At 67.5% G+C, this 27,271-nt stretch overlaps 1 protein-coding gene across 1 annotated transcript; it reads left to right on the top strand.

The window, feature by feature from the left end:
- Positions 1-368: 368 nt before the first annotated feature.
- NOTCH1 (notch receptor 1) lies at positions 369-27,260 on the top strand. Its single transcript, XM_049632633.1, has 33 exons — positions 369-490; positions 1,632-1,894; positions 2,410-2,748; positions 4,797-4,919; positions 5,313-5,546; positions 5,904-6,059; positions 6,306-6,491; positions 6,802-6,915; positions 7,693-7,806; positions 7,985-8,218; positions 8,311-8,421; positions 8,976-9,168; positions 10,350-10,495; positions 10,711-10,824; positions 12,487-12,606; positions 12,908-13,060; positions 13,638-13,866; positions 14,502-14,703; positions 15,350-15,503; positions 15,627-15,811; positions 16,325-16,457; positions 16,794-17,051; positions 17,125-17,237; positions 17,418-17,989; positions 18,179-18,607; positions 19,142-19,290; positions 19,998-20,214; positions 20,384-20,471; positions 20,575-20,740; positions 21,259-21,554; positions 22,606-22,753; positions 22,840-22,937; positions 24,076-27,260. The coding sequence occupies exons 1-33, from the start codon at positions 369-371 to the stop codon at positions 25,504-25,506; spliced, it is 7,590 nt and encodes a 2,529-aa protein (XP_049488590.1). The 3' UTR covers positions 25,507-27,260.
- The last annotated feature ends 11 nt before the right edge of the window (positions 27,261-27,271 follow it).

The raw sequence follows: 27,271 nt of genomic DNA on the forward strand, positions 1-27,271 counted from the left end.
GCACCCAAGCTGTAGCCGCAGAGAAAAGCCCTCAGGGAGACAGATGCCTCCCAGGCATGCAGAGACCCTGAGACCCCAGCCCCTCCGATGGCCACCCCACCCATGCAGGCTTGATTCCAGTCCCTGGGTCAGGCGGGGGGCGGGGGGGGAGGCAGTGAGGACAAGCAGGCTGCCCTCTGCTGAGGGTAGAGGTCCCCAGTGTGACGGGTGGGCTCTGAAAGCAGGGGTGTTTTCATGTTTGGGAGAGCCCCCTCTTCATCCAGGGACCCGAGTTTCCCCGCCAGCCCCCGCCTCTGCCAGGGAGAGGAGGCCCCGCCCACCCAGGGCCCAGGACTGTGGGTGCAGCGTCCCGGCTGCCTTCCCAGGCCATGGCGGCCCGGGGGCGGGCCGGGGGCACGTTATGCCTCAGAGGCTTTGCCCCTGGGAAGAACAATGCCTGGCTGGTCCCAGAGCCTTTCCTGAGCTTTTCCCTCGAGTACAAGGCCACAAGGTGACCTCGATGGGCAGTTTGTGGCCCAGGCTCCAGAAGCCGGACCAACAGGTGGCCAAGGGAGGCCCTGTGGTGGGGTGACATGTGCTGAGCCCTGTCCCTGCAAAGAAGCCGTGAGAACTCCCCCTCCCGTTCATCTGCTCCTGTTGGAGACTGAGCAGTGCGCTGAGAGGCACAGCATAGACCCTGCAGACATGGTGGCCTTCACCCCCACGCTCCCCCTGCTCCCCCCTGCTCCCCCTGCTCCCCAGCCTGGCCGGCTCGCCAAGAGCTCAGGAAGGATGCTCCTCCTGGCACACCTTGATTTCTCCTGCTGGGAAATGGGTTTGTCTGCTCCCAGCTGATGTTGCCTGGACATCGTGCAGACTTGATGCCAAAGGGGGAGACCGTGTCTGGGCACTAAGTGTGGGTGGGGGATGGGCTGCCAGCTGGGGTGCTCCCAGTGGTGCTCCCGGCAGGTGAGACCCCCCTGGCGGGAGCCACTCTGCTGTGTCTGCAGCCTTATGTCTGTTGGTTGTGTGGGTGTTGAAAGAAGAGAAGCTGGGGGGCGCCTGGGTGGCCCAGTCATTTACCCGTCCGACTTCGGTTCGGGTCACGATCTCGCGGTCCGTGGGTTCGAGCCCCGCGTCGGGCTCTGTGCTGACAGCTCAGGGCCTGGAGCCTGCTTCCGACTCTGTGTCTCCCTCTCGCTCTGACTCTTTCTCTCTCTCTCAAAAATAAACAAACATTTAAAATTTAAAAAAAAGAAAAAAGAAAAAAAAAAGTAAAGCTGCGGACTGTTTTATTACCCAAATAAGGCACGTTGGTTACAGAACAGCTTGAGGAGACCAGCCCCCCACACCAAAGGGTCTCGGGGCACCCCCTCCCTGGGAGCGGCTGTGGGCCCGTGTGTCCCCTTCTCTGCGGCCACGCAGACGCTCACGAGGGTTTTGCAATCAGGTCCGGCCTCGCGGAGCCTTCCGGTCTCCAGCCCGTCGGCCCACGCGTGAGGTCGTGCGGCCCCCACCGCTGTCTGGTCCCGGGACGTGCCGCCCGCGGCGGGGCCCGACCGCGGCTGGCGCTCCCCGGGGACGGTGCGGGGGGCCGGGGCCGGGCGGACGGGGAGCCGGTGGAAGTAACCGCTCCGGCCTGTCTGCTGCAGCTGTAGCGGTGCCTTCGCGGGCCGGCGATGCCAGGCGCCCAACCCCTGCCTCAGCGCCCCCTGCAAGAACGCGGGCACGTGCCACGCGGTGGACCACGGCGGCCCGGTGGACTACGCCTGCGCCTGCCGCCTGGGCTTCTCCGGGCCCCTCTGCCTGACGCCCCGAGACAACGCCTGCCTCGCCAAGCCCTGCCGCAACGGCGGCACCTGTGACCTGCTCACGCTGACCGAGTACAAGTGCCGCTGCCCCCCCGGCTGGTCAGGTGAGGCCCCCCCTGGCCCCGGCCCTCCCCCCACTGCCCGTGCACCGTGACGTGCTGGGAGAAGGCCAGGGCTTTCTGCAGTCCGTGACCCCCGCCCTCGAGTCCCCGGGCCCCTTTCCAGCCCCGACATCCGCTCCGGGAACCCCGGGGCTCCCTGCCTCTGCGAGGAGGGGGCCCTCCGTCTAGTGAGGTCCCCAGGGTCCGCTGGCCCTGCATCAGGACCTCCAACGGCGAGCTCTCCAGAGAACACGAACTCTGGAGGGGACAGTCTGGGTCCGGTCTCGGGGCCCCCTGCCCCCGCTGGCCGTGTGTCCCGGGAACCTCGGTCCCCATCTCCAGGAAGATGGCCGTGTCCTGTCGTGGGGTCCCGGCAATTAAAGAGACGGTGCTGACAGGTTTGCGCCAGGCTGGCACCTCCACGGTGCCTGGAAGTTGTCCCTGGACCCCGGCGTGACCCCTCCCCCCCCCCCCCCCCCCCCCCCGGCGGGCCCCCCCCCCCCCCCCCCGCCCCCCAGGGAAGATGTGCCAGCAGGCCGACCCGTGTGCCTCCAACCCGTGTGCCAACGGCGGCCAGTGCCTGCCCTTCGAGGCCTCGTACATCTGCCGCTGCCCGCCCGGCTTCCACGGCCCCACCTGCAGGCAGGACGTCAACGAGTGTGGCCAGAGCCCCGGGCTCTGTCGCAACGGAGGCACCTGCCACAACGAGGTCGGCTCCTACCGCTGCACCTGCCGCGCCACCCACACCGGCCCCCACTGCGAGCTGCCCTACGTGCCCTGCAGCCCCTCACCCTGCCAGAACGGGGGCACCTGCCGCCCCACGGGGGACACCACCCACGAGTGCGCCTGCCTGCCAGGTACTGCCCCGGGGAGGCCCTGGGGGTGCGGGCCGGGCCGGGGCTCGGAGGATGGTGTCCCAGCACACACAGGACGGCGGGCGGGTCTGGAAAGGGGGTACCAGTTAGGGGAGCCTGGCACAGGGTCCAGGCATCTCCCTGGTCTCCCACCTTCTCACTTCTGCCTGGGGGTGGGGTCCGCTGCAGCCGCCCAGCGCTTGTCCCCCATGCCAGGGACCCGGGGTCCCTGCAGCCCCCAGGGCGGGCTCCTGGCTGAGCTTGGCTGGACGGGCGTATCCTCCCCAGTGCCCCGTCTGCCCCGCGGGTGCCGCTGCCCTCATGGCCCCTGGCTCTTCGCCCTGCTCTGAGCCCCTCACCTTGAATTCCCCAGAGCCACGTGCAAGTTAGGGAACGAGGCGCAGCTGCAGGGACATCCTTGTTTGTGCCTCCCCGGGTCTCTTGTTTCCATGTGGGCGGAGCTCACGTCGCTGCCCCCCCCCCCCCAGTGGCCTGGATGTGGGGGCTGGTGTGGGACAGCCGCCCCTGCTGGTCCCCCAGCGGCTCCACCGTCCCTGCTGTAGGGGCTGGTCTTCCCGCTGTAGCTTTTGAGTCAGTTTTGCGGCTGGTGATCTAAAAATAATAACATTGGCGAGAGGCTTAAAAACCTCCTGGGTCTGTGGGGTTTGGGTCCTGGGCGCTCAGGGCCCAGCCGACCTGGGGGTGACGGGAGGATTGACCCAACGGCCCCTGCAAAGGGGAAGCGTTCTGCCTGCCTGTCCGCCACCAAGCCCGGGGCCTCGTCACCGCACCAGCCAGCTTTGTGTGCAGGTTCGAAGGGCACGCGTTTCCTGAGTGTCGCTGGGTGTTCCCCTTGCCCCCTGACCACCCCAGGGCTGCTGGCTGGCCAGCTGTCCCTGGGGGCCAAGAGATAAGCCCACTCGCCAGGCCTGCCCCTGGGTTCTGGGTTCAGATGCCTTTTTGCTGGCCTGGTGACCTCGGGCCTGGGACCTCACATCCAGCCACGTGTCTCAAGAGAAGCCTGCCCTCCGGGGGCCACACTGAGGGCTGGAGGACGTGAGCTGTGGGGCGACCCGCCAGGGGACACCCTGGTCATGGAGCTGGTGCTGGCTCCCGCTGGGGCCAGCGGGGCGAGATTCTCCCGGTGAGGGCTCGCCAGGCTTGTGTGCCGCACGGCCCTGTAGGAGACCCTCGGAGGTACTGGGGTGGGGGGCGGGGAGGCGTGCTCAGGCCCCTACAACATACGTGGGAGTCAGAACTCGGGCTCCGGGCTCTGATTTGGGGCACTCCCTCTAAAACACTGTCCACTGTCCACTTCGGCTCTTCTAGACCACCTGCTTTACCCCCCAGGGCACCGGTGGGGTGGGCGGCCTGAGGGAGGGGATCGGCTCTCCTCGGGCAGGAGACAGGTTCAAAGGCGCCCCGGGAGGGGCATTAATTAGTAACTGGCTGTAGGTTTGGGCTCTTGCCAGGCGCACCTTTGTTGGTTGATGATTGAACCGGCGGGAGTTGAGCGGGTTAATAGGTGACTGGCGTGGAGGCGACGTTGACAGAGGTTGGCCCGGCTTGGGGGGGAGAAGCGGGCACCACACCTCTGTTCCTGGGAAGCTGAGGGCCGCGTGTCCGCCCTGCCTCCTCCGGGCTTCTGCCTGGAGCCCTCCCCGGCCCCAGCACAGCGCCTCACCTGCAGGCAGCACCCGCTTACAGCCGCTCCTGGTTAACTCTGCTACACGGGATTTTTATGACGCCACGTCCAGGATCCCGTGTTCCCAAGTCCCCGTCTGTTCAGCGGGCCCTTTGCATAATGATTCCTCAGAGAGGAACGTGTCACACGTGGGCCCTGGAGTGTGGGGCCTGGTCACACGGGGAACAGGGGGACCAGGGGATGGGGCTTGGACCCCGAGGGCCCCGAGGTGGTGGGCATCCCGGGGCAGGCCCTGAGGGGGGCGGCAGCTGGTCCAGAGCAGGGTGTCGTGGGTCCAGCCAGGAAGATGCTGGGGCGAGCACGGATGGGCAGGGCCTGACCAGGCTCCCGGCTCCCCCTGCCGCAGGCTTCACTGGCCAGAACTGCGAGGAGAATATCGACGACTGTCCCGGAAACAGCTGCAAGAACGGAGGCGCCTGTGTGGACGGCGTGAACACTTACAACTGCCGCTGCCCGCCCGAGTGGACAGGTGCACACGCAGGGGAGCGGCCCCTGCCCGACACAGTGCCCGCACAGGGAGCGCGGTCCGGGAAGGGCGGCGTGACCCGGGGCAGCCCCTGCCCGCGACCGGGGGGCCGAGGCCCCCACCCTACCATCAGCTCATCGGTGCGGGTCGCGTGCGGCCCCCCAGGCAGGGCCGCGCCACAGTCGGGTCCCCTGGGCTTCGGCCAGGCTGGGGATGGCGGACAAGCGTGGGCCCCCCCGGAGCACCGGTGCCCACAGCAGAGCGACGGGGGGCCGGGGGCAGCGGGGATACAGCGGTCCAGGCTGCGGTGGGTGGAGGAGTCTGCCTGGGAAGGCTTCCCGGGGGCGGTGGCCCCCGGGCCCGGTGGTCGAGGCGTGACGGGCTGGGCCTCCGCAGGCCAGTACTGCACCGAGGACGTAGACGAGTGCCAGCTGATGCCCAACGCCTGCCAGAACGGCGGGACCTGCCACAACACCCACGGCGGCTACAACTGCGTGTGCGTCAACGGCTGGACGGGGGAAGACTGCAGCGAGAACATCGACGACTGTGCCAGCGCCGCCTGCTTCCACGGGGCCACCTGCCACGACCGAGTGGCCTCCTTCTACTGCGAGTGCCCTCATGGCCGCACCGGTGAGCGCCCCGGCCACAGGGGGCGGGGCTGCCCCCCGAGGCGGGTCTGGGGGGGTGGGGCGTGGGCACAGGGGACGTGGCACCACCGCCCTGGGCTCCCCCGGCCCTGCCTGGCGTGTGCAGCCTCGCTCAGGCGCACGGCTGATGGCTTTTGCCGAAGGGGCCTTTCCGGAGGGAAGGAGGCCGGGGGTGCCCGGGGCAGGCCTGCTGGTGACGAGCCCCCCAGGGTAGCCTGGGGGTCGTGGGCCCGACGGGGCCGCTGGGCAGCGTGGCCGTGGGAGGCCCATCCCTGTGGAGCCGGGCCTGGACCCAGGCCGGGAGAGGCAGCGCCCCGCTGACCGCGGCCGCCCCGCCCAGGTCTGCTCTGCCATCTAAACGACGCCTGCATCAGCAACCCTTGCAACGAGGGCTCCAACTGTGACACCAACCCCGTCAACGGCAAGGCCATCTGCACCTGCCCCTCCGGGTACACGGGCCCGGCCTGCAGCCAGGACGTGGACGAGTGCTCGCTGGGTGCGTCGGGCAAGTCGTGCGGTTGGGGGGGGGGTGCTGGGGAGTCTGGGACATCGACTCCGCCCTCAGAGGGTTCCTGGTCGGACGGGGGGGGGGGGGGGGGGGGGGCCCCCCCCCCCCCCCCCCGCCTCCAGCAGAGAGGACTGCCAGTCTGATGGGGGAGGCGGGCATGCCCCAGAATGGTCCGGTGGCCGGGGTGCCTGAAGCAGGCTCTCACCGGTGCTGCCCCGCCCCGGCCCCCACCAGGCGCCAACCCCTGTGAGCACGCGGGCAAGTGCATCAACACGCTGGGCTCCTTCGAGTGCCAGTGTCTGCAGGGCTACACGGGCCCGCGCTGCGAGATTGACGTCAACGAGTGCATCTCGAACCCGTGTCAGAATGACGCCACCTGCCTGGACCAGATCGGGGAGTTCCAGTGCATCTGCATGCCGGGTACGTGGAGCCAGCCTCCTGCCTGTCGGGGTGACCCCGCTGCGGCGCCCCTGGCGACCGCTCTGTGCCCCCGGCCTCCGCGCCGGCCCGGGCCGGCCCGCGGGGCACCAGCCCAGAGGGCAGCGCCAGGGCTTGGGGGGCGGGGGGCCCGGGAGCCAGGTGAGCCGCAGGAGAACAGGTACGGAGGGTGCTGGCCAGTCGCCTCTGCCGGCGGCTGGCGTGGGCGTCCATCTCTCTGCCCTGAGCTGCGGTGGGGGGTGGCCGCGGCTCTTCACGGACCCCTGTGCCCCCTCCCCGCCCCCCGCCCCAGGCTACGAGGGCGTGCACTGTGAGGTCAACACGGACGAGTGCGCCAGCAGCCCCTGCCTCCAGAACGGCCGCTGCCTGGACAAAATCAACGAGTTTCTGTGCGAGTGCCCCACAGGTGAGGCCCGTCCCCAGCGGGGCTGCTGCCCAGCCCCCACCGTCCCTCTGGGGGAGGTGGGCCGGGAGCTCCGACGACCCACTAGGAGGCCTAGCTCAGGTCTGGGACTGGTCCTACGGGAGCCCCTTCTCCTGTCCTGAGGGGCACCGGGCAGGTCCCCCAGGGACTGGCCTGCAAGGACTTCACTTCGGGAGTGGTCAGGCCAGGCCAGGTCAGGCTGGGCTTAGGGGGAGCCCGGGACCCAGAAATCCTCCCTGCCGCTGGGGCTCCCCTGGGAGCGGGATTATAGTCCCCAGGTCCCCGGGGAGCTTAGGTGGTGAGGAGATGCCAGCCTGGCTCTCTGAGGGCTCGCAGCTGGGAGGGAGTGGGCCTGCCCCGCCCTCCCCACCTCTGCTGGCCTGCAGGAGACACAACAGGAGGGCTCCAGGAGCCCGTGGCCGGAGGGTCTGTAGGTCCAGGACGCCGACACTCGGGAGGCCTGGCAGGTCAGAGCTGTGGGCCTGCAAGGTATAAATCCGCCGTCCCAGACGCTGAGTGGGGGACCTCGTTCACCGCGGGATGGCTGGGACCGTAGTAGCCGGAGTCTGAATGAGAAAAGCCCCTCCTGCAGGGGCAGTGGCAGGAGCTGAAAGGGAGCAAGAGGAGAGGTCAGGAGGGCTACTGGGCCCTGGCCGGAGCGTGGCCTGGGGAGGGACTCCCTGCTGTGGCCCGGCGGGGGCTCGGCCACGGGGCCCCCGGCACCCATTGCGTCCGACTGCCTCCCGGTCCTCGCCGCAGGCTTCACCGGGCACCTGTGTCAGTTTGACGTGGACGAGTGTGCAAGCACACCTTGCAGGAACGGCGCCAAGTGCCTGGACGGGCCCAACACCTACACCTGCGTGTGCACGGAAGGTGCGGGGCCGGTGGACAGAGGGTGGGCAGGCTCCCGGGTCTGGGGAAGGGGCGGGGGGGGGGGGGGGGGGGTCCCGTGATGAACGGCACGCTCCCCCCTCTGCTCCGGGAGAGCCCGGGTGTGGTTGGGGCCTTTCCGGGAGCAGCCGCCCTGAGTGCCCTTGGCCTTGCCCTGCAGGCTACACGGGGCCGCACTGCGAGGTGGACATTGACGAGTGTGACCCCGATCCTTGCCACTACGGGTCGTGCAAGGATGGTGTTGCCACCTTCACCTGCCTGTGCCGGCCGGGCTACACGGGCCACCACTGCGAGACCAACGTCAACGAGTGTCACAGCCAGCCCTGCCGCCACGGCGGCACCTGCCAGGACCGCGACAACGCCTACCTGTGCCTCTGCCTCAAGGGGACCACAGGTGCCTGGGGGAGGGCGGGGGGGCGGGGTGTGTGTGTTGGGGGGACGGTGGGGGGGGCCCAGGAGCTGACCTCCGGTGCTGCCCACCGCCAGGACCCAACTGTGAGACCAACCTGGATGACTGTGCCAGCAGCCCCTGTGACTCAGGCACGTGTCTGGACAAGATCGACGGCTACGAGTGCTCGTGCGAGCCGGGCTACACAGGTGAGCGGCCTGGGGCCTAGGGACCGCTGGGGCTCTGCCCCTCCCAGGCCCCTCAAGCCCTTGCTGCAGGGGCCGAGGTCAAGGCCAGCGACTCCGCCGGGTCCCCAGGTGGGCGGGACGGGGCAGGCCTCCACCCAGGGCCCAGCTCTCCGGCTGCCAGCCTCGGCCCATTGGGGCAGAGACCACGGGAGGCCTGGGGCTCTGACCAGGACCGGGACGGGCACCCTCGAGCCCCTTATCCCTGGTCAGGGCAGACTCCTCTGGGTGTGCGTCCTGTGTCTTCCCCGAAGGCGTCTCTGGGCGGTTGGGCTGACGCCGGCCTTGTCCCCGGGGCCCCTGGGCCCGGCCGGCTGGCGCTGTGCTCCCGTGCGAAGCCCCCGCTTACCCAGGTTACGCCTCGGAAGGACCCGGGGAGAGGGGTTGGGTGTCGTCCCCGGTTCAACAGGGGCAAACTGAGGCTCCGAGGGGCCAGAACTTGCTCACGAAGACCCCCCTGCCCCTCCTTCTGGGGGGGGCCCGGCTGTGGGTATCTGAGCCCCCCTCCCCGCTTCCAGGGAGCATGTGCAACGTCAACATCGACGAGTGTGCGGGCAACCCCTGCCACCACGGGGGCACCTGCGAGGACGGCACCAACAGCTTCACCTGCCGCTGTCCCGAGGGCTACCACGGCCCCACGTGCCTGTCCGAGGTCAACGAGTGCAGCAGCAACCCCTGCATCCACGGGGCCTGCCGGGACAGCCTCAACGGGTAGGTGTGGGCGGGAGCTCTGTCCCCGGAGGCCGGCGGGCGAGGGAGAGGCCTGCGCGGAGCCTCGGACAGGCCGGGAGCGGGTGCCCCTCACGGGCAAGGGCTCGCAGGGCCCTCGCCGGCTCCTGGTGTGTGCTCAGCACGACCACGTGTGGTCACGGGGCCCCGGACGCGCTTGTGGGTCAGCGGCAGCCAGCACGCGTGCGTGTGACACCGGGGTCTACCTTGTTCTCCGTCCTGGCTGCTGAAACGGCTCCCATCCCGCGGAGGTGAAAGGGGCACACCTGGGTCCGTGTTGAGGAGGTGGGCAAGGTCGCCTAAGGATGGGGGTCTGGGGGCCAGCAGCGTGGTCACAGTCCCACCCCCACCTCCAAGCAGGAGAGGGGCTGCAGGTGGAGTTCACCAGCCGTGCCTGTGCAACAGAAGAGCGCGAACCGGTGGGGTTCAGAGAGCTCCTGGCTGAGGGCAGCTGGAGGTGCCGGGAGGGTGGCGCCCAGAGCACAGGAGCCCATGCCTCCCCCACACCTTGTCCCGTGCGTCTCAACCCGTGCGGGTTGTTCTAAGGTTAGGCTTGTGTAGCAAACCACTGGCCTAGCGAGCGAAGCCCTTTTCTGACTCCCGGGAGCCGTTCTAGCCAATCTCCGTCCCGAGGAGAAGGTCTTGGGAAACCGGGTATGTGGCTGGTCGGTCAGAAGTACAGGTGATGGCCCGGCCCCCACGATGGGCGTCTGGCGTGGGTGCTGTGTGTGGGCCCGAGCCCTTCTCCCGGGGCGTCCTTCCCAGGAGCGAGTTGTAGGACACCCGGCTGGCGAGGCCCCCGCACGCGTGGTGTCGGCAGGGCGAGGGTGTGGAGCGGAGGCAGAGCTCACCTGGTTCCTGACATCTGCTCCGCACCCAGCGCTGGCCGCGTGCATGGGGCTGTTGATGCGGGCGGGGACCTCGTACTCTGTGTCCAAGGCCACGTGGTGGGTGAGTGGCAGGTGGCCTTCTGACGACTGCCCGGATGTGGCACGGCCACACCCATGCCGCCCTCTTGGGCGGGGTGGGGGCTGGGGTCCCCCCGCGAAAGGACTCTCGGGTGGGGGTGGCCCCCCACCCCCACCCCGTGCCATCAGGCCTGGGGACGGCAGCAGGGCCGGGAGCTTGGGCGCACTTCAATGGCGCCGTGGTCACCCCTGCAGGTACACGTGTGACTGTGACCCCGGGTGGAGTGGGGCTCACTGTGACATCAACACCAACGAGTGTGAGTCCAACCCCTGCGCCAACGGGGGCGCCTGTAGAGACATGACCAGCGGCTACGTGTGCACCTGCCGCGAGGGCTTCAGTGGTGAGTGGGGCCGGGCAGGGGTGCTGGCGCAGAGCGGGCCCTCGGGGGGCGCTGGGACCGCGGCGCCTCGCTTCTCTCTCCTGCCACAGGCACCCGCTGCCCTCAGGGCAGACCCTCCGGGGTAGGCTCGGCGCGGGGCTCTCCCTCCACCCTAGGGGGCCCCTTCAGAGCCTCTGGGGTGATGGGCGCACTCACCACCGGCCCTCTGTCTCCAGGGCCCAATTGCCAAACCAACATCAACGAGTGTGCGTCTAACCCGTGCCTGAACCAGGGCTCGTGCATCGATGATGTGGCCGGCTACACGTGCAACTGCCCGCTGCCCTACACAGGTGAGGGCGGGGCCCGCGGGTGCGGGCGTGCGTGGCACAGTGCGTACCCGGTGGCTTTCCTGGGGCCGGCCGGGCCTCCTGACTCAGTAGGTACAACCAGAGTTCCGCTCGCCACGTGGAGGCTGAGGGCTGGCCACGTTCGGGCCTCATTCCGCAAATTTCTGCCAAAGTCACACACGACTATATAGGACACTGGACAGCGATCTTAATACGAGCGTGTCCCAAGTACTTGGTTTGGCCAGCCTGCCTGGGAGGGGAGGAGATGGGGTGCTGCACAGCAGAGCCACAAGCTAGGCCTGGGCTGCTGGCCTCCACGGCCCAGCGTCCACACTGCATGGGCCCCTGGGGGCCGGACTGCCCCCCCCCCCCCCCCCTTGCTGGCCGGGCCTGAGGGATTCCTTTGACGGCGGGCCCTCTTTGTGTCGGGGAAACAAGGAGCCCTCTGTTAGCGCCGAGCAGAGGCGGGAGGCGTTTCCCTGGGCGTCCCAGCGTCTGCCGTTGGCCCGGCCAACGGGATCGCAGGAAATGGTCCCCTCCGTGGAAGAGATTTGCAAAGTGTTAAAAAACAAAAGTCCACAACCACTGCTGTCCCTGGGTCCCACTGGGAGTGGGCCGAGGGCGCTGCCGCTGGGGACAGCCTCGGGCCTCCCTGCTGACGAGCCTGGAGGTCCCGAGAGAGCCCTGTCCGGCCAGGCTGGGGGATGGGGGGGGGGGTGGGGAGGAGGGGGCCTGTCTCCGTGCTGGTGGCTGCCACCACACGAGGCAGCCTGTGGCCAGAGCTGAGGACCTGGATTTTCTCTCCTGCATTGGTGAGGCAGCTTGTGGCCGGTAGCTGCCCAGGGGCCCCTTGCCTGGGACACACGAGTCCCTTGCAGATACAGCATCGGAGGCTGGCGGGCCTGGTGGGGAGGAGCCGGCCTGTGCTGACCTGCTTCCCGTCTGCCCACTTCCTGCTTCCCTCTGCACAATTGTCGGAAACTCTGGCGAATTTCCTGCCTGCCTAGGTCACCGTGGAAACAGATAGAAAGAAAGGCCTTGGAAACTCACACCAGCAGGCCAGGGAGATAATGGGCTACGGGGAAGATAGTGCTTCCTTTCTTCCCCGGGAATCAGCCCCCACGGCCGTAAACAGGAAGGCTGTCCGCTGGGTTTCCATGGAGGAAAGTCGCCCCAGTGCGACCCGCTTCTGGCGAGACTCCCTTCCCTGCGCCGGGGTCCTGTACCACAGGTGCTCCCTGACGGGGAGGGGTGCTCGGGGCCGGGGCTCCTCCCCTGCTGTCCGGCCTCTGCTCGGTGGCCTCCGTGACCGGCCGCGGGCTGCCTGTGGCCCCAGAGCCCTTGGGAGGAGCTCTAAGGCCTCCAGGAGACCAAGAGAGGGCGTGAGGCCGGGAGCAGGCACTCCCGAGGGGTTGAGGCCCAGGCCGTGTCCTGCGGGGACAGTTTTGGAGCCAAGTAGCCCCCCGGTTTGGGTTCTCACTCCGCCAGGAGCTCGCCCATGGTCCCGAGGGCAGCACCACCCCCCACCCCCCCTCCTGCCCCACGGGGCTGTCAGAGGACTCTGGCGGCTCAGGGGCCATCAGGGTCTCCGTCGGGAGATGCCATGGGGCATTGGTCCTCTGGGCCAGGCCCCCTGGGTCTCAACGCTGTCCCCCTTGCCCTCAGGAGCCACGTGTGAGGTGGTGCTGGCCCCGTGCGCCCCCGGCCCCTGCAGGAACGGTGGCGAGTGCCAGGAGTCCGAGGACTTCGAGAGCTTCTCGTGTGTCTGTCCTGCAGGCTGGCAAGGTGAGGCCTCCTGGCCCTGCAGCCCTGCCTGGGTCCGCTCCCCTGGGGCGGGAGGTCTGGGGGGCTCCCCATCTCTGCAGGCTGCAGAGCCACCTGTAGGGGCTCCGGAAGCAGAGATGGGCCTGGCAGGGCCCTTCCCACCCCCAGTTTCTGTCTGCTTGGCCCCAAACTGGGGGATCGCAAGTCAGAGAGCCCCCTTCCTTCCTGGGGTGCCCCCAGGGGACGGTCCCGGGGCAGAGAAGGCTGCCGGAGAGGCCTGGAGGGCGGGGGCTGAACTGTCGGCCCCCTCCTCCTCCCCCAGGACAGACGTGCGAGGTCGACATCAACGAGTGTGTCAAGAACCCGTGCCGCCACGGCGCCTCCTGCCAGAACACCAACGGCGGCTACCGTTGTCGCTGCCGCGCCGGCTACACGGGGCACAACTGCGAGACGGACGTGGATGACTGCCGACCCAGTGAGTGGCGGGGCCCGCTCGGCCACCTGTTAACGCGGTTTTCTGGGCAGGACCTGCGGTTTTCTGGGCAGGCGCGGGGCAGGGAGCGGGCTGGCACCAGGCGGGAGGACCCACGACGCAGTGCCCGGGGACGTGCCCAGGGCACTGGGCTCAATTAGAGGAAGTGCTGGGGGGCGCGCGGTGGGGGGGGGGGGCTGCTGCTTGCACAGCTGTGGGCCTCGCGGGGACCAGGGGCGGTTCTGGGTGGTTCCAGAAGCCTCCCGAGCCACCGCCCCTCCCCGCGGGCTGGGGTAGCTCCTCCCATCGTGCAGCCTTATCGGTCCTTGTCATGACCCAGCAGGGAGCAGGGCTCTCCGACCCCGGGTCGTAGGACGCTGAGGCCCAGACAGGTGTCACCAAGCGGGCAGGGGACATGATGGCGCCAGCCTCGTCGGCCTGACTGTTGAGCTTACACATTCTGCCCCTGCCCTGCCGCCTGGGGCCTAGGAGTGGGGGGCCGTGGGCCCCCAGCTCCAGGGGGACGCCGCAGTCCACCCTCAAGCCTGCCTTCTGTCCCCCCGCCCCCCCCCCGCCCCAGACCCGTGCCACAATGGCGGCTCCTGCACAGACGGCGTTAACACGGCTTTCTGCGACTGCCTGCCTGGCTTCCGGGGGGCTTTCTGCGAGGAGGACATCAACGAGTGCGCCAGCAACCCCTGCCACCACGGTGCCAACTGCACCGACTGCGTGGACAGCTACACCTGCACCTGCCCCACGGGCTTCAGCGGCATCCACTGCGAGAACAACACGCCCGACTGCACAGAGAGGCAAGGGCGCCGCACGGGGCAGCAGGCCGTGGGGGCCGGGCACAGCACCTGGCGGCCGGGCACACCCAGCGGGTGTCCACCTGGCCGGCTCTCCCCACCCAGCGCGGCAGGCGTCGTGTTCTAAACGAGCCTTGGTCCGCCGACCAGTGTGAGACCCGGGAGCCCGGGGGGGGGGGGGGGGGGGGTTTCTCCTGGACAACGGGTGTGCCCCCTTCTGTCAGCCTCAACTCTGTGGCCCGTCTTGTTTCGCTTTTTCCCTTGGCCGCCGGGAAGCTCAGCGCTCAGCGTTCTCACACCCTCCGACACGCTCATCTACGTTGTCCGTGCAGATTCTGGTTCCTTCCTCATGTTTATGTTAACTACCACATACCCGTGTGTTTAAAGCTCTTCCCGGCGTGACTCGTAAAGGGGGCAGAGGAAGTGGGCGTAAGGTGCCGTGAGAGCCTGCGGTCGGTCCCCGGCCCCGTGCTGGGGCCTCCCGGGGCTTCCGTTGGCCTCCCTGAGGTCATCCGGGCTGCTCGCCGCCTGTTGTAGCTGTCGGGCCCCTTCCGCCGCAGTCTGAGTCCGGGGGAAGCTTCTCGGGCAGGGCCGCGCGCCCCCCTCACCCTTCTCCCCTGCTGCTTGCTCGCCTCCAGCTCCTGTTTCAACGGCGGCACCTGCGTGGACGGCATCAGCTCCTTCACCTGTCTGTGTCCGCCTGGCTTCACGGGCAGCTACTGCCAGCACGACGTCAACGAGTGTGATTCTCGGCCCTGCCTGCACGGCGGCACCTGCCAGGACAGCTACGGGACCTACAAGTGCACCTGCCCACAGGGCTACACGGGCCTCAACTGCCAGGTGAGCGACGGGCTGCAGGGGCGCCCGCGGCGCGTCGTCACGGCCACCCTGCCCGGCCCCGGCCGTCGGCCTCCCCGCGCCACTGGTGGACCGGTGCGGCGAGAGTCGGGCCGGGAGGGCAGGGGTGGCCTTGGCCGCGCGGCTCCTGGGACCCGGCCGGCCGGCCCAGCGCCCGGCCCGAGGCCACGTGCCACCTAGGGAATCGGGTGGGGAACGGGGCCGCGCTCAGCTCGGGAGCAAGGGTTTACGAAGCAAGAGTAAGAAAGAAGCAGGGGAGGAACGGAGCTGAAAGCCAGCGTCTTTCCGGAAAACACGGAAAAGTACCGAAGCCTCGTCTTTATTAAAGAGTCTCACGTGAGATGTGTCACAAGGCTTCCGACAGAGTAGCTTACTTACAGAGAGGACTTTTTCGACGACAGGCTGCGGGTGTTCGGGATTTGCTGAGGCCCCGAGCACGAGAGCCCCAGCCCCAGGCCACTCCCGATGGGGGGGTGGGGGGGGGTGGTGGCCCAGGGGCCTCAAGTTCCCATGTCTGTAGGATGGGCTCACAAGCCCGCGTGGGCGCGAGGTTCTGCGTGTTCCGCACGGCCTCGCGGGGTCAGCCCCGGGAGGGAGCGTAAACACAGGCGACCCCCGCTGTCCCCAGAACCTCGTGCGCTGGTGCGACTCCTCACCGTGTAAGAACGGCGGCAAGTGCTGGCAGACCAACACCCTGTACCGCTGCGAGTGCCACAGCGGCTGGACCGGCCTCTACTGCGACGTGCCCAACGTGTCCTGTGAGGTGGCCGCACGGCGCCGAGGTAACCCCGCGGCCCGGCCCGGCCCAGGGTTCCCCGGCGCCCCCCCCCCCCCCCCCCCCGGGTGTCCACCCCCTGACGCCAGGAGGTCTGAGGCCCCCTCCCTCTGCTTCCCCCGCCCCCCAGACATCAACGTCACCCACCTGTGCCGGAACGGGGGGCTCTGCATGGACGCGGGCAACACGCACCACTGTCGCTGCCAGGCCGGCTACACGGGCAGCTACTGCGAGGACCAGGTGGACGAGTGCTCGCCCAGCCCCTGCCAGAATGGGGCCACCTGCACCGACTACCCTGGCGGCTACTCCTGCGAGGTGGGGACCCGTCCCGGGGGGGCAAGGGGTGCCGGCTGTGAGTGTGGCAGGCCCCGGGCCGCGAGCAGGCTCCGTGGGGAGGACTAAACCTGACTTTACGCAGTCCCAGTAAGGGAGGGCGGTGATAATCAGGGAAGACTGCCTGGTGGAGGCGTCCCGTGGCGGGGGGAGCCGGGAAGAAGAAGAATACTCGGGAATATGGGTGGGGTTTCCGTCTGGGTCCCCTCCCCAAGAGCTCTGTCTCCGGGCTCAGCTGACACCTGCCCCGGGGCCTCCAGCTCCTGGCCACAGGACACGCTCTGGCCTGAGCTCCGGGCAGTGACCCTCAGCTTATCCGAGTCGGCTGGGCAAGGGTCTCCCTCTGGGCCGACCGGGTGTGAGGAACTCAAGCCTTCACGGATGAAGAGAGTGGCCTGTGGTGTGGCCCCGTCAGCCTGCACAGCGGGTAGAGGGCCGCATCTCAGCCGCCCACCAAGCCACAGGCCCCCACCCCTCGTTTGTTTCCCTGCACAGTGCGTGGCCGGGTACCACGGGGTAAACTGCTCTGAGGAGATCAACGAGTGTCTGTCCCACCCATGCCAAAACGGGGGCACCTGCATCGACCTCATCAACACCTACAAGTGTTCCTGTCCCCGGGGCACACAGGGTAAGGAACAGCCACGCCTCAGGGCTGTGCCCCAGGGGAAAGTGGGCAGGCCGGGCCCTGGCCGGAAGCACCCTAGGCCCAGCTCAAGCTTCCGCTCTGCCTTGTGGGGGCAGAAGGCAGGTGCGGGGCTGACCGAGCGGGGGGGGGGGGGGGGGGGGCCGGCCCGGCGGCCCGCACCCGGCCGCGAGTCCGGGGTGCGGCCCTGTCGCCAGCGTCCTCTCTCCTGAGCGTCTGTGTGGTCCCATCCCGACCGTTTGCCGAGGGGAGCGCCCCGAGGAGGGAGCCGGGCCGGCGCGTGGCCCGCTCAGGCCCCCGACGGCGTCCGCGCTTCTGCAGGTGTGCACTGTGAGGTCAACGTGGACGACTGCAGTCCCCTCATCGACCCCGTCTCCCGGGGCCCCAAGTGCTTTAACAACGGCACCTGCGTGGACCAGGTCGGCGGCTACAGCTGCGCCTGCCCACCCGGCTTCGTGGGCGAGCGCTGTGAGGGAGACGTGAACGAGTGCCTGTCCAACCCCTGCGACGCCCGTGGCACCCAGAACTGCGTGCAGCGCGTCAACGACTTCTACTGCGAGTGTCGCGCGGGCCATACAGGTGGGTGCCGCGGCAAGGTGGGGCGGAGGCCGCGGGGGCCGGGCAAGCCCCTCACGCCTGCTCTCGTCCCCAGGACGCCGCTGTGAGTCGGTCATCAACGGCTGTAAGGGCAGGCCCTGCCAGAACGGGGGCACTTGCGCCGTGGCCTCCAACACTGCCCGCGGGTTCATCTGCAAGTGCCCGGCGGTAGGTGCAGCCGTGGGGGGCTCCTTGGTCCGCAGGTGGCGGGAGGGTACCCCCTCGATGCCTCACACACCATGCTCCAGAGGGCGGGGCTTGGTTGGAGCTGGGCTTAGCCTCCCTCGTTACCGAGAGCGAGCGGTTTCGGTCCCCCTGACGCGTGCCCGCGGCTGCCTGTCCCCGCAGGGCTTCGAGGGCGCCACGTGCGAGAACGACGCGCGCGCCTGCGGGAGCCTGCGCTGCCTCAACGGCGGCACGTGCATCTCGGGCCCGCGCAGCCCCACCTGCCTGTGCCTGGGCCCCTTCACGGGCCCCGAGTGCCAGTTCCCGGCCGGCAGCCCCTGCGTGGGCGGCAACCCCTGCTACAACCAGGGCAGCTGCGAGCCGATGCCCGAGAGCCCCTTCTACCGCTGCCTGTGCCCCGCCAAGTTCAACGGGCTCCTGTGCCACATCCTGGACTACAGCTTCGGGGGCGGCCTGGGCGTCGACATCCCCCCGCCGCAGATCGAGGAGGCGTGCGAGCTGCCCGAGTGCCGCGAGGAGGCGGGGAACAAGGTGTGCAGCCTGGGCTGCAACAACCACGCGTGCGGCTGGGACGGCGGCGACTGCTCCCTCAACTTCAACGACCCCTGGCAGAACTGCTCGCAGTCGCTGCAGTGCTGGAAGTACTTCAGCGACGGCCGCTGCGACAGCCAGTGCAACTCGGCCGGGTGCCTGTTCGACGGCTTCGACTGCCAGCGCGCGGACGGCCAGTGCAAGTGAGGCAGCGTGGGGGGGCGGGGCGCCCGGGGGGAGGGGCCTGGGGCGTGGGCGGGACTCAGGCCGGCGGCGGGGGGCGGGGCCAATGGGGGGCGGGGTTCGGGCGGGACATGGGGGGGGGGGAGGCCGGGCCAGGGGCGCGTGGGCGGGGCCCAGCGGCGGCCGCCTGAGCGCCCCTGCGCCTGCAGCCCCCTGTACGACCAGTACTGCAAGGACCACTTCGGTGACGGGCACTGCGACCAGGGCTGCAACAGCGCCGAGTGCGAGTGGGACGGGCTGGACTGCGCGGAGCACGTGCCCGAGCGGCTGGCGGCCGGCGCGCTGGTGCTGGTGGTGCTGACGCCGCCCGCGCAGCTGCGCAACAACTCCCTGCACTTCCTGCGGGAGCTCAGCCGCCTGCTGCACACCAACGTGGTCTTCAAGCGCGACGCGCACGGCCAGCCCATGGTCTTCCCCTACTACGGCCGCGAGGAGGAGCTGCGCAAACACCCCATCAAGCGCGCCGTGGACGGCTGGGCCGCGCCCGGGGCCCTGCTCGACCGGGTGGAGGCCGCCCTGCTCCCGGGCGGCGGGGCCGGCCGCCGGCGCCGGGAGCTGGACCCCATGGACATCCGCGGGTGAGTGCGCGCGTGCGGGGGAGGGCGCCGCCTCCCGGCCTGCGGGTGAAGGAGACCGAGGGTCCCGCGAGTCCAGGACTGATAGGGCCCCGCGCCGGCGGCGTTCCTGCCGGAGCTGCTGACCCCCCTCCCCTCCCCCCCAGCCGGTGTTCCAGCGCTGGGGTCAGCTCCCAGATGGGAACCAGACCCCTGAGGTCTCTGTCCTTCTGAGATGGGGGAGAGGGTGCTTGTGGCTCCCAAGGGGACAGTGGAGGGTGGCAGGGCCAGGTGGGAGAGCGCTTTGAGGGGTGTCTGGGGAGCACCTGCCGTGGGCTGGGTTTGCTGGGCTGGAGACAGAGCACACTGACCCCCCCACACCCACCCCCACCCCCCCACATCATTCTGTACAGACCTGGCTCCCTGCAACCCCAGACCGCCCTCCCTTTCTGGGAGCATCTCCCCGCATCGGGACCACGCCTGAGCCGGAGGGGTAAACTGGGCGGCGGCAGGGCATAAACCTGCGGTCTGAGCCCCCTGACCTGCGTGTCCCCCCAGATCCATTGTCTACCTGGAGATTGACAACCGGCAGTGTGTCCAGTCATCCTCACAATGCTTCCAGAGCGCCACGGACGTGGCCGCCTTCCTGGGCGCCCTCGCCTCGCTGGGCAGCCTCAACATCCCCTACAAGATCGAGGCCGTGCAGAGTGAGTGGCCCACCCCAGCCGTGCTCCCTTGGGGACAGTTTGCTGGCTTCTAGGAAGAGCCTACCGGGGAGGGGTCAAGTCTCCTAGTCCCCCCTCCAAAAACGTTCTTGTTCTTTGTGCCATTTGCCGCCTATGGGTGTGTGTGCGTCATGCCATCCAGAGCTAGGGAACCACTTTTTCTGGGATTTTCTGCCTGGTGCGCCCTCCCTCCCCGTAATGACAGCTGTCGGTGTGGCTGGCCCAGGGGGACGGACAGACACATCTGCCGGAAAGTAGGAGCCCGTTCCTCCCCCCTCTCATCCCCCTGATTTTTCTTTGTTGGGTATTATTTCAAAATCATTGCAGCTTTTTAAAAAAGAGAGAGAGAGAGAAGAATTGATCGGTGTCATGTGAAGTGTTGAAGTTTGTATCTTGAAAATCCTCCTAAATCCTTTGTCTTAACAGCTTCATGCGAGTGCAGTGATTTGAAGTTGGCTAATCCTCCCTTAAAGGAGAAAAAAGTAGAAGGCGTCTCCAGATAGTCGGCTGGTGCAGGAGAGAATTTAGCGATAGTTTGCAATTCTGATTAATCGCGTAGAAAATGACCTTATTTTGGGGGGCGGGTTGGAGGAGGGTGGGTGAGGAGGCGCCCAGCTGTGGAGCCAGTCCGCTGCCCCCCGGCTGCCGGCCTGCCGCGTAGCCGCCGCCTGATGTCCCGGCGCCCGCAGGTGAGACCGTGGAGCCGCCCCCACCCCCGCAGCTGCACTTCATGTACGTGGCCGTGGCCGCCTTCGTGCTCCTCTTCTTTGTGGGCTGCGGGGTGCTGCTGTCCCGCAAGCGTCGGCGGCAGCATGGACAGCTCTGGTTCCCGGAGGGCTTCAAGGTGTCAGAGGCCAGCAAGAAGAAGCGGCGGGAGCCCCTCGGCGAGGACTCCGTGGGCCTCAAGTTAGTGGATGCCGCTGCGGCCCGTGGGGGGCGTGGGGGAGACGGGAGCCGCCCCCTGCGCGCCCATGGGCCTCACCTCGCGCGGTCCGAGGGCGTCGGGCGGCCACCCGAGCCGTGGCCTCGGGGAGGAGCCCCGCTCAGCGTCGTTTTCCCGACCCCTTGCCCCCAGGCCCCTGAAGAACGCGTCGGATGGTGCTCTCATGGACGACAGCCAGCACGAGTGGGGTGACGAGGATCTGGAGGCCAAGAAGTTCCGGGTGAGTCGGGTGGGCTCCAGGGCCTCCCCGGGCGGCCCCAGCCCTGCCCCGGGACCCCCCCCCCCCCCCCCATGACAGGGCTCTCTGCTCACCCCTTCCTCAGTTCGAGGAGCCAGTGGTTCTCCCCGACCTGGATGACCAGGCAGATCACCGGCAGTGGACCCAGCAGCACCTGGACGCTGCCGACCTGCGTGTGTCCGCCATGGCCCCCACGCCACCCCAGGGCGAGCCCGACGCCGACAGCATGGATGTGAACGTCCGAGGGCCGGGTAGGTGCACAGCCGGCCGCCCGCACCGCCCCCCCCTCCCCCCCAGAGGCTCTAGGGGTCCCCCTTGTCCAGCCGCCTGCCTGGGGTCAGTATTCAGGAAGCCGAGCACGGGGGCAAGGTGTGCTCTCTCCTTGGAGCGGGACAAGACGTCCCAGGAGACGCCGTGTCCTTAGCTGGCTCTGTCCTGGGGGTGGCTGTCTGCCCGCCAAGTTAATTTCTTGTCTCGAAGCGGCCAAGCTGTGGGTTTCCCAACCACGCGACTCTTATGTCGCTTGTTCTCGGGTGGGTTATTGCTGAAGGTCCCGGGCGGGTCAGGAGGCCAAGCTGCAGGGTCCTCATTGCCTCCGGCCAGTTGGCGGCCGAACCTGGCTCTGCCCCTTGGGGAGCTCAGGTTGATTGTGGTGGCTCCGGGCGGCATGGCCGTGGGTGCCCAGCCCCGCGGGACCGGCAGCACCGCCCTGGGGCCGCTGCCGGGGGCCGGCCTTCCTGACGGAGCGCTTGTCCCTGCCTTCACACAGACGGCTTCACGCCCCTCATGATCGCCTCCTGCAGCGGAGGGGGCCTGGAGACGGGCAACAGCGAGGAGGAGGAGGACGCGCCCGCCGTCATCTCCGACTTCATCTATCAGGGCGCCAGTCTGCACAACCAGACGGACCGCACTGGCGAGACCGCCCTGCACCTGGCTGCCCGCTACTCGCGCTCCGACGCGGCCAAGCGCCTGCTGGAAGCCAGCGCCGACGCCAACATCCAGGACAACATGGGACGCACCCCGCTGCACGCAGCCGTGTCTGCCGACGCGCAGGGCGTCTTCCAGGTGGGCAGCTGCGGCCACGCGAGCCCCTCTGCCTCCCGGTCAGGGCTGTCGACCAGGCTCACGGAGCCCCAGAGCCCCGATACCAAGTGTAACCTCGGCGGGGCTCGGCCGAACGGGTGCTCTGAGTCGCGCATTCGCGGGGCAGGCGGGCCGCCAGGAGGTGGCAGCGCTTCCTCACCCCCACCCGAGACGGCCTCCTGGTCCCGCTGTGGCGGCCCATCACGGCCTCCCGCCTCCCGATCAGCCTTGGCTGGAGGCGTAGCTGGCGGCGGCGGTGAAAAGAAGGGTTTAGGGGCTGCGGCTTGCTGCTGGGAGCCCGGGGCAAGGGTGGGTCCGGGGAATTGGACGTCTGGGTTTTTGGGGAACATCCCCACACGGGCTCCTTTTGCATGCCTCCAACTGGTTCCCCTGCCACGCGTCCACAGGCTCCGAGCAGCCGTGCCCTCAACAGACAGGCAAGGTGGGGCATAAGCGGGGCGGGGGGGGGGGGGGGGGTCATCACAGAGCTGTAATTTAGTGAGTTTTTAGCACGTTATCTTGCTGCAGATGTAGGCAGTGAGGCTAGTGAGAGAGGAGAGGAGCATTGAAACGAGCCCCCTGGAGCAGGCTCGGTTTGCTCCCACGGCCTTGGTGGCACAGAGACACGTAAATTCCCACGGGCATCTCGTGGGCGTGAGGCCAGCCCTTTTCACCCACCGGTGGGCAGGGACTGTCCTTCTCGCCTGTGGCCCCGGGCACAGCGGCACGTGAGGGAGGGCCTGCCCCTCTTCTGTGTGTCTGCAGGGACACGGCGGGTCTCAGCGGTCTGAGTCCGTGACTCAGACGTGGTTCTGCCCGCTGTGGCTGGGCGGGGACTTCACCCCTGTGGGTCCTGGGCGGTGGTGGCAGGATTAGATGAGCACGTCGGCCCCTGGATCCTCCAGCGGTGGCCGGCGGAGCTCCGCCCTTCCTGCTCCCCCCCCCCACCGCCCGGGCTGGTCCAAGAGGGGGCTTTGTCGCCGGCGGCCCTCGACTCCCGTTTGCCAAGCCTGCCCCCTCCTCTGTCGCGTAGATCCTGATCCGGAACCGAGCCACGGACCTGGACGCGCGCATGCACGATGGCACGACGCCGCTGATCCTGGCCGCCCGCCTGGCGGTGGAGGGCATGCTGGAAGATCTCGTCAACTCGCATGCCGACGTCAACGCCGTGGACGACCTGGGTGAGCCGGGCCGCGCGGTCCAGCCCGCGGTGGGTGGGCCCCGTGCCGCCTGCCCTGCCCCAACCTCCTCTCTGCCCCGCACACAGGCAAGTCCGCGCTGCACTGGGCCGCCGCCGTGAACAACGTGGAGGCGGCTGTCGTGCTCCTGAAGAACGGGGCCAACAAGGACATGCAAAACAACAAGGTGGGCTCGCGGGCCGGCGGCACGGGGCCCGGGCGAGGCTGGCGAGTCCCTTCACCCGGCGCCACCCCTTTCTGGCCACGGGACCACCGAGCCGTGGGCAGAAACTCCAGACGTGGGCCGTCCCGGTGAGGGCCCCCGAGCTCGTGCGTGGGTGGCACCAGCTCTTTTCCCTCGTTGACCACGTTCGCCGACACCTCCCGGGCGAGCGCGTGCGTCTCAGCTCAGTAAAGGGTGCGACCGCAGCTGTCCCGTGTCCCCACGACCTGCGCCGCATTTTCTGTCCCCGGCCGTCACCGGGCGGGTGGTGCACGTAGAGCCCTGTCGCTGGTGGTGCGGGGGCGTGGCACATGGCGAGGCCCCCGGTTAAGCGTGAGCGGCCACTTGCCTGCACACGGAACTCGCCCGTCACTGCTGTGGTCTGTCCCCAAAGCGAGGGAAACGCTTTGCTCCCCAGCTCCTTGGCGGCCGAGCCCTGTCCACATCTCTCTGACCCGACCTGGGTCTCCCTCCTTCCTTCCTGGGGGACACAGCAGCTGTTGGGACCCGGGCACCCCTGAGTCCCCTGCGGGCCAGGCTTTGTCGCCGCCTCCCACTGGGGACACTGAGCCTCAGAGATGCAGCGGCCGCCGGAAGGGCATCGGGCCGTGGCCAAAGCCTTGTGTGAGCCAGAGAGGCCCCGTCAGGCCACGCAACAGCCTCACCGGGGACGTGTGGCACGCCCACCGTACAGATGAGAACACCGAGACTCGGAAGGAGCCGAGACGTCAGGGTCACTTGGGGACTGTGTGGATGGGGAACCCACCCCGGGGTGCCCAAGGACGCCCCTCAGGGATCCCCAAGTCCCTGAAATTGCTGCACTGTTTGTGGCTATGGCGTTCTGGAGGAGAGAGAGGCCACAGGTGTAGATTTCCAGTGGTGTCTGTGCCCCTCCCAAAGGTAAAGTCCTGGCGATTCAGAATCTAGAACCCGACAGGCTGCCTGGGAGCAGGTTTCAGAAGACGTATTTAGGGCTATTTCCTCTTTAAGACATCATGAGGCCACGTCACGGTGCGGTTAAGGGATAGGGTCGACGTGAGCCTCCCGTCTCCCGCGGTGGGTCCTCTGGCGACCCCCCCACCTCCCCTTTGCCCGTTCCCAGGAGGAGACGCCCCTGTTCCTGGCCGCTCGGGAGGGCAGCTACGAGACCGCCAAGGTGCTGCTGGACCACTTCGCCAACCGGGACATCACGGACCACATGGACCGCCTGCCCCGTGACATCGCCCAGGAGCGCATGCATCATGACATCGTGCGGCTGTTGGACGAGTACAGCCTGGCACGCAGCCCCCAGCTGCACGGCACGGCCCTGGGTGGCGCGCCCACGCTGTCCCCGCCACTCTGCTCCCCCGGCAGCTACCTGGGCAACCTCAAGCCCGCCGTGCAGGGCAAGAAGGCCCGCAAGCCCAGCACCAAGGGCCTGGCCTGCGGCGGCAAGGAGGCCAAAGACCTCAAGGCACGCAGGAAGAAGCCCCAGGACGGCAAGGGCTGCCTGCTGGACAGCTCGAGCGTGCTGTCGCCCGTGGACTCCCTCGAGTCGCCGCACGGCTACCTGTCGGACGTGGCCTCGCCGCCGCTCCTGCCTTCTCCGTTCCAGCAGTCCCCGGCCGTGCCCCTCAACCACCTGCCCGGCATGCCTGACGCCCACCTGGGCGTCGGCCACCTGAGCGTGGCCGCCAAGCCCGAGATGGCAGGGCTGGGCGGGGGCGGCCGGCTGGCCTTCGAGGCAGGACCCCCGAGGCTCTCCCACCTGCCCGCGGCCTCCAGCACCAGCACGGTCCTGGGCACTGGCGGCGGCGTGAATTTCACCGTGGGTGGGGCCGCGGGCTTGAACGGCCAGTGCGAGTGGCTGTCCCGGCTGCAGAACGGCCTGGTGCCCAACCAGTACAACCCGCTGCGAGGGAACGTGGCGCCGGGCACCCTGAGCACGCAGGCCCCGGCCCTCCAGCACAGCATGATGGGCCCGCTGCACGCCGGCCTGTCCACGGCCGCCCTGTCCCAGATGATGAGCTACCAGGCCCTGCCCGGCACGCGCCTGGCCGGCCAGCCTCACCTGGTGCAGACCCAGCCGCCGCAGCAGAACTTACAGATGCAGCCGCCCAACCTGCAGCCCCAGCCGCCCCAGCCACACCTCGGCGTGGCCTCGGCCGCCAGTGGCCACGTGGGCCGGAGCTTCCTGGGCGGGGAGCCGAGCCAGGCAGACGTGCAGCCGCTGGGCCCTGGCGGCCTGGCCGTGCACACCATCCTGCCGCAGGACAGCCAGGCCCTGCCCGCCACGCTGGCCCCGCCCATGACCACCGCGCAGTTCCTGACCCCGCCCTCGCAGCATAGCTACTCCTCCTCGCCGGCGGACAACACCCCCAGCCACCAGCTGCAGGTGCCTGAGCACCCCTTCCTCACCCCGTCCCCCGAGTCCCCCGACCAGTGGTCCAGCTCGTCACCGCATTCCCACGTCTCTGACTGGTCCGAGGGCATCTCCAGCCCGCCCACCAGCACGCAGTCCCACATCGCCCACATTCCAGAGGCGCTCAAGTAAACAGCCGGCGCCCCAGCGGGACCCCGTGCTTCCTTTCCCAAGCCCCGCTGGGGCGCCTGCGTGCGCTCGGCAGACACCGGGACTGACCAAAGGGGCTTTTTCTTAAGAATCGTGTTTTTATACAAAATAAAAGGATGAGGATTTTAATTTTTTTTTTTAGTATTTATTTATGTACTTTTATTTTACGAGGAAACACTGCCTTTTTATTTATACGTAATGTTTTCTATGTCTCCAGGTAACAAGTTTTGTCTGTTCCGAGAAAATAAACTAGGTCTCAGTCATGAATTTCCTACTTATGACATTGTTACGTATTTGTAAAATACAAACAAAGATTCAGGATTTATAAATACCACTTATTTATTGACTTTTTGTTTTCTTCTTCAAAACCCAAAAAGAAAGGATGCTGGACAAGGGAGGTTTGAACCAGCATTGTCCAGAAGGGGGTGTGGGCCTGCCGCCGTGGCCCCGGATGCCCCCGCCCCGCGCCCAGCCCCCTCCCACCTGCCCAGGTCCCCTGCCTTGTGTGAGAAGCTGCATCTCGAGGCAAACAACAGGCAAAACCCCCGCACCTTTGGCGTGTGGATTAAGTTGCATTTAAAATAGGAATGTTGTAAAATGTAAATTGTGGTTTCTATGTTTCGGTGGGGTTTTTTTGTAATGATCGCTTTGAAAACATGCTTTTAAAGATGTGTCCTTGGGGGGCACCAAGAGCACATTTCATGGTACCGATCGTGAATCTTTGTTTCGGGTTCAGTATTACATAGCTGTTCATTGGTCTTGTGAGTTCCTGTTCCTTCTAGAAGCTCTTCTGCCCCTGGCCTTGATACTTAAGCTTTGTGTAAGCTGTGGGGTACCCGTCTTGGATGCCACGTGGAGGAATCCCACCCTTTTCTGGGGAAAGACACTGCCCGGGCCACCCCAGCAGCTCAGCGTGGACACTTTCTTCCAGGACAAGTGGAAACGGACTAGCAGCACCTGGGGCCCAGACCCAGCTCGCGGGGTCAGACCCCTCACGGCCCCAGATTGACGAGACCCCAGAACAGTCTCTCAAGACTTTGGAGAAACATGGCTGTGTCCGGCCTCAGTTCCCAGAGACAGATCATCCCACGGCCTGGTGTGTGCGGCTGAGGCGGTGCCCTCGGCAGGGGGGGGGGGGGGGGGGGCGATCCTGCCTGAGGGCCACCCCCACCCCCGGTCTGGGGGTGGGGGGGGAGCACGTGCCCAGGGAAGGAGCAGACACTTGCGATATCAAGTATAAGCCTGTGGCAAACTAAATGTCTGTAAATACATTTTTAAAGGTGGATTTTGTTTAAAAAATCTGAATGAACAAGTCTGTCCAGGGTGTCCGGGGTCGTGCTGACAGGGACGTCAGAGCGTGGCTGGGCTCACGACCCGGGCCTTGCCACCTGACCCGCGGCTGCCAGGCCCGTAGCTCATGAGAGCAAACCTGGGGAGGGCACCCCGCTGCCCGCCTTGCCCGGCGGGTGTCGGCCTCCTCCAGGCAGCCCCTCCGGCCTCCCCGGGGGCAGTGTTGTGCGTCCCTAGTGGGCATGACCAGACTCGCCCTAGGATGTTGATTCTTGCGGGGTTTGGGAAAAAATAGAGTGTAGTTTACAGCAAAAGGAAACTTTTTAAAAAAGTGATCTACGTGCAAAACTGTAGGTGATGAAAAGGATGTATTTTTTTCTTTCATCTTTTTTTGTTAACCGATTTGCAATAAAAGGAATGCCGACGGTCATCCGGATTTTGCCAAACCTGGTTGTGG

The sequence above is a fragment of the Panthera uncia genome, chromosome D4 (genome assembly GCF_023721935.1).
Source record: "Panthera uncia isolate 11264 chromosome D4, Puncia_PCG_1.0, whole genome shotgun sequence".
In the NCBI taxonomy this organism is placed as follows: domain Eukaryota; kingdom Metazoa; phylum Chordata; class Mammalia; order Carnivora; family Felidae; genus Panthera; species Panthera uncia.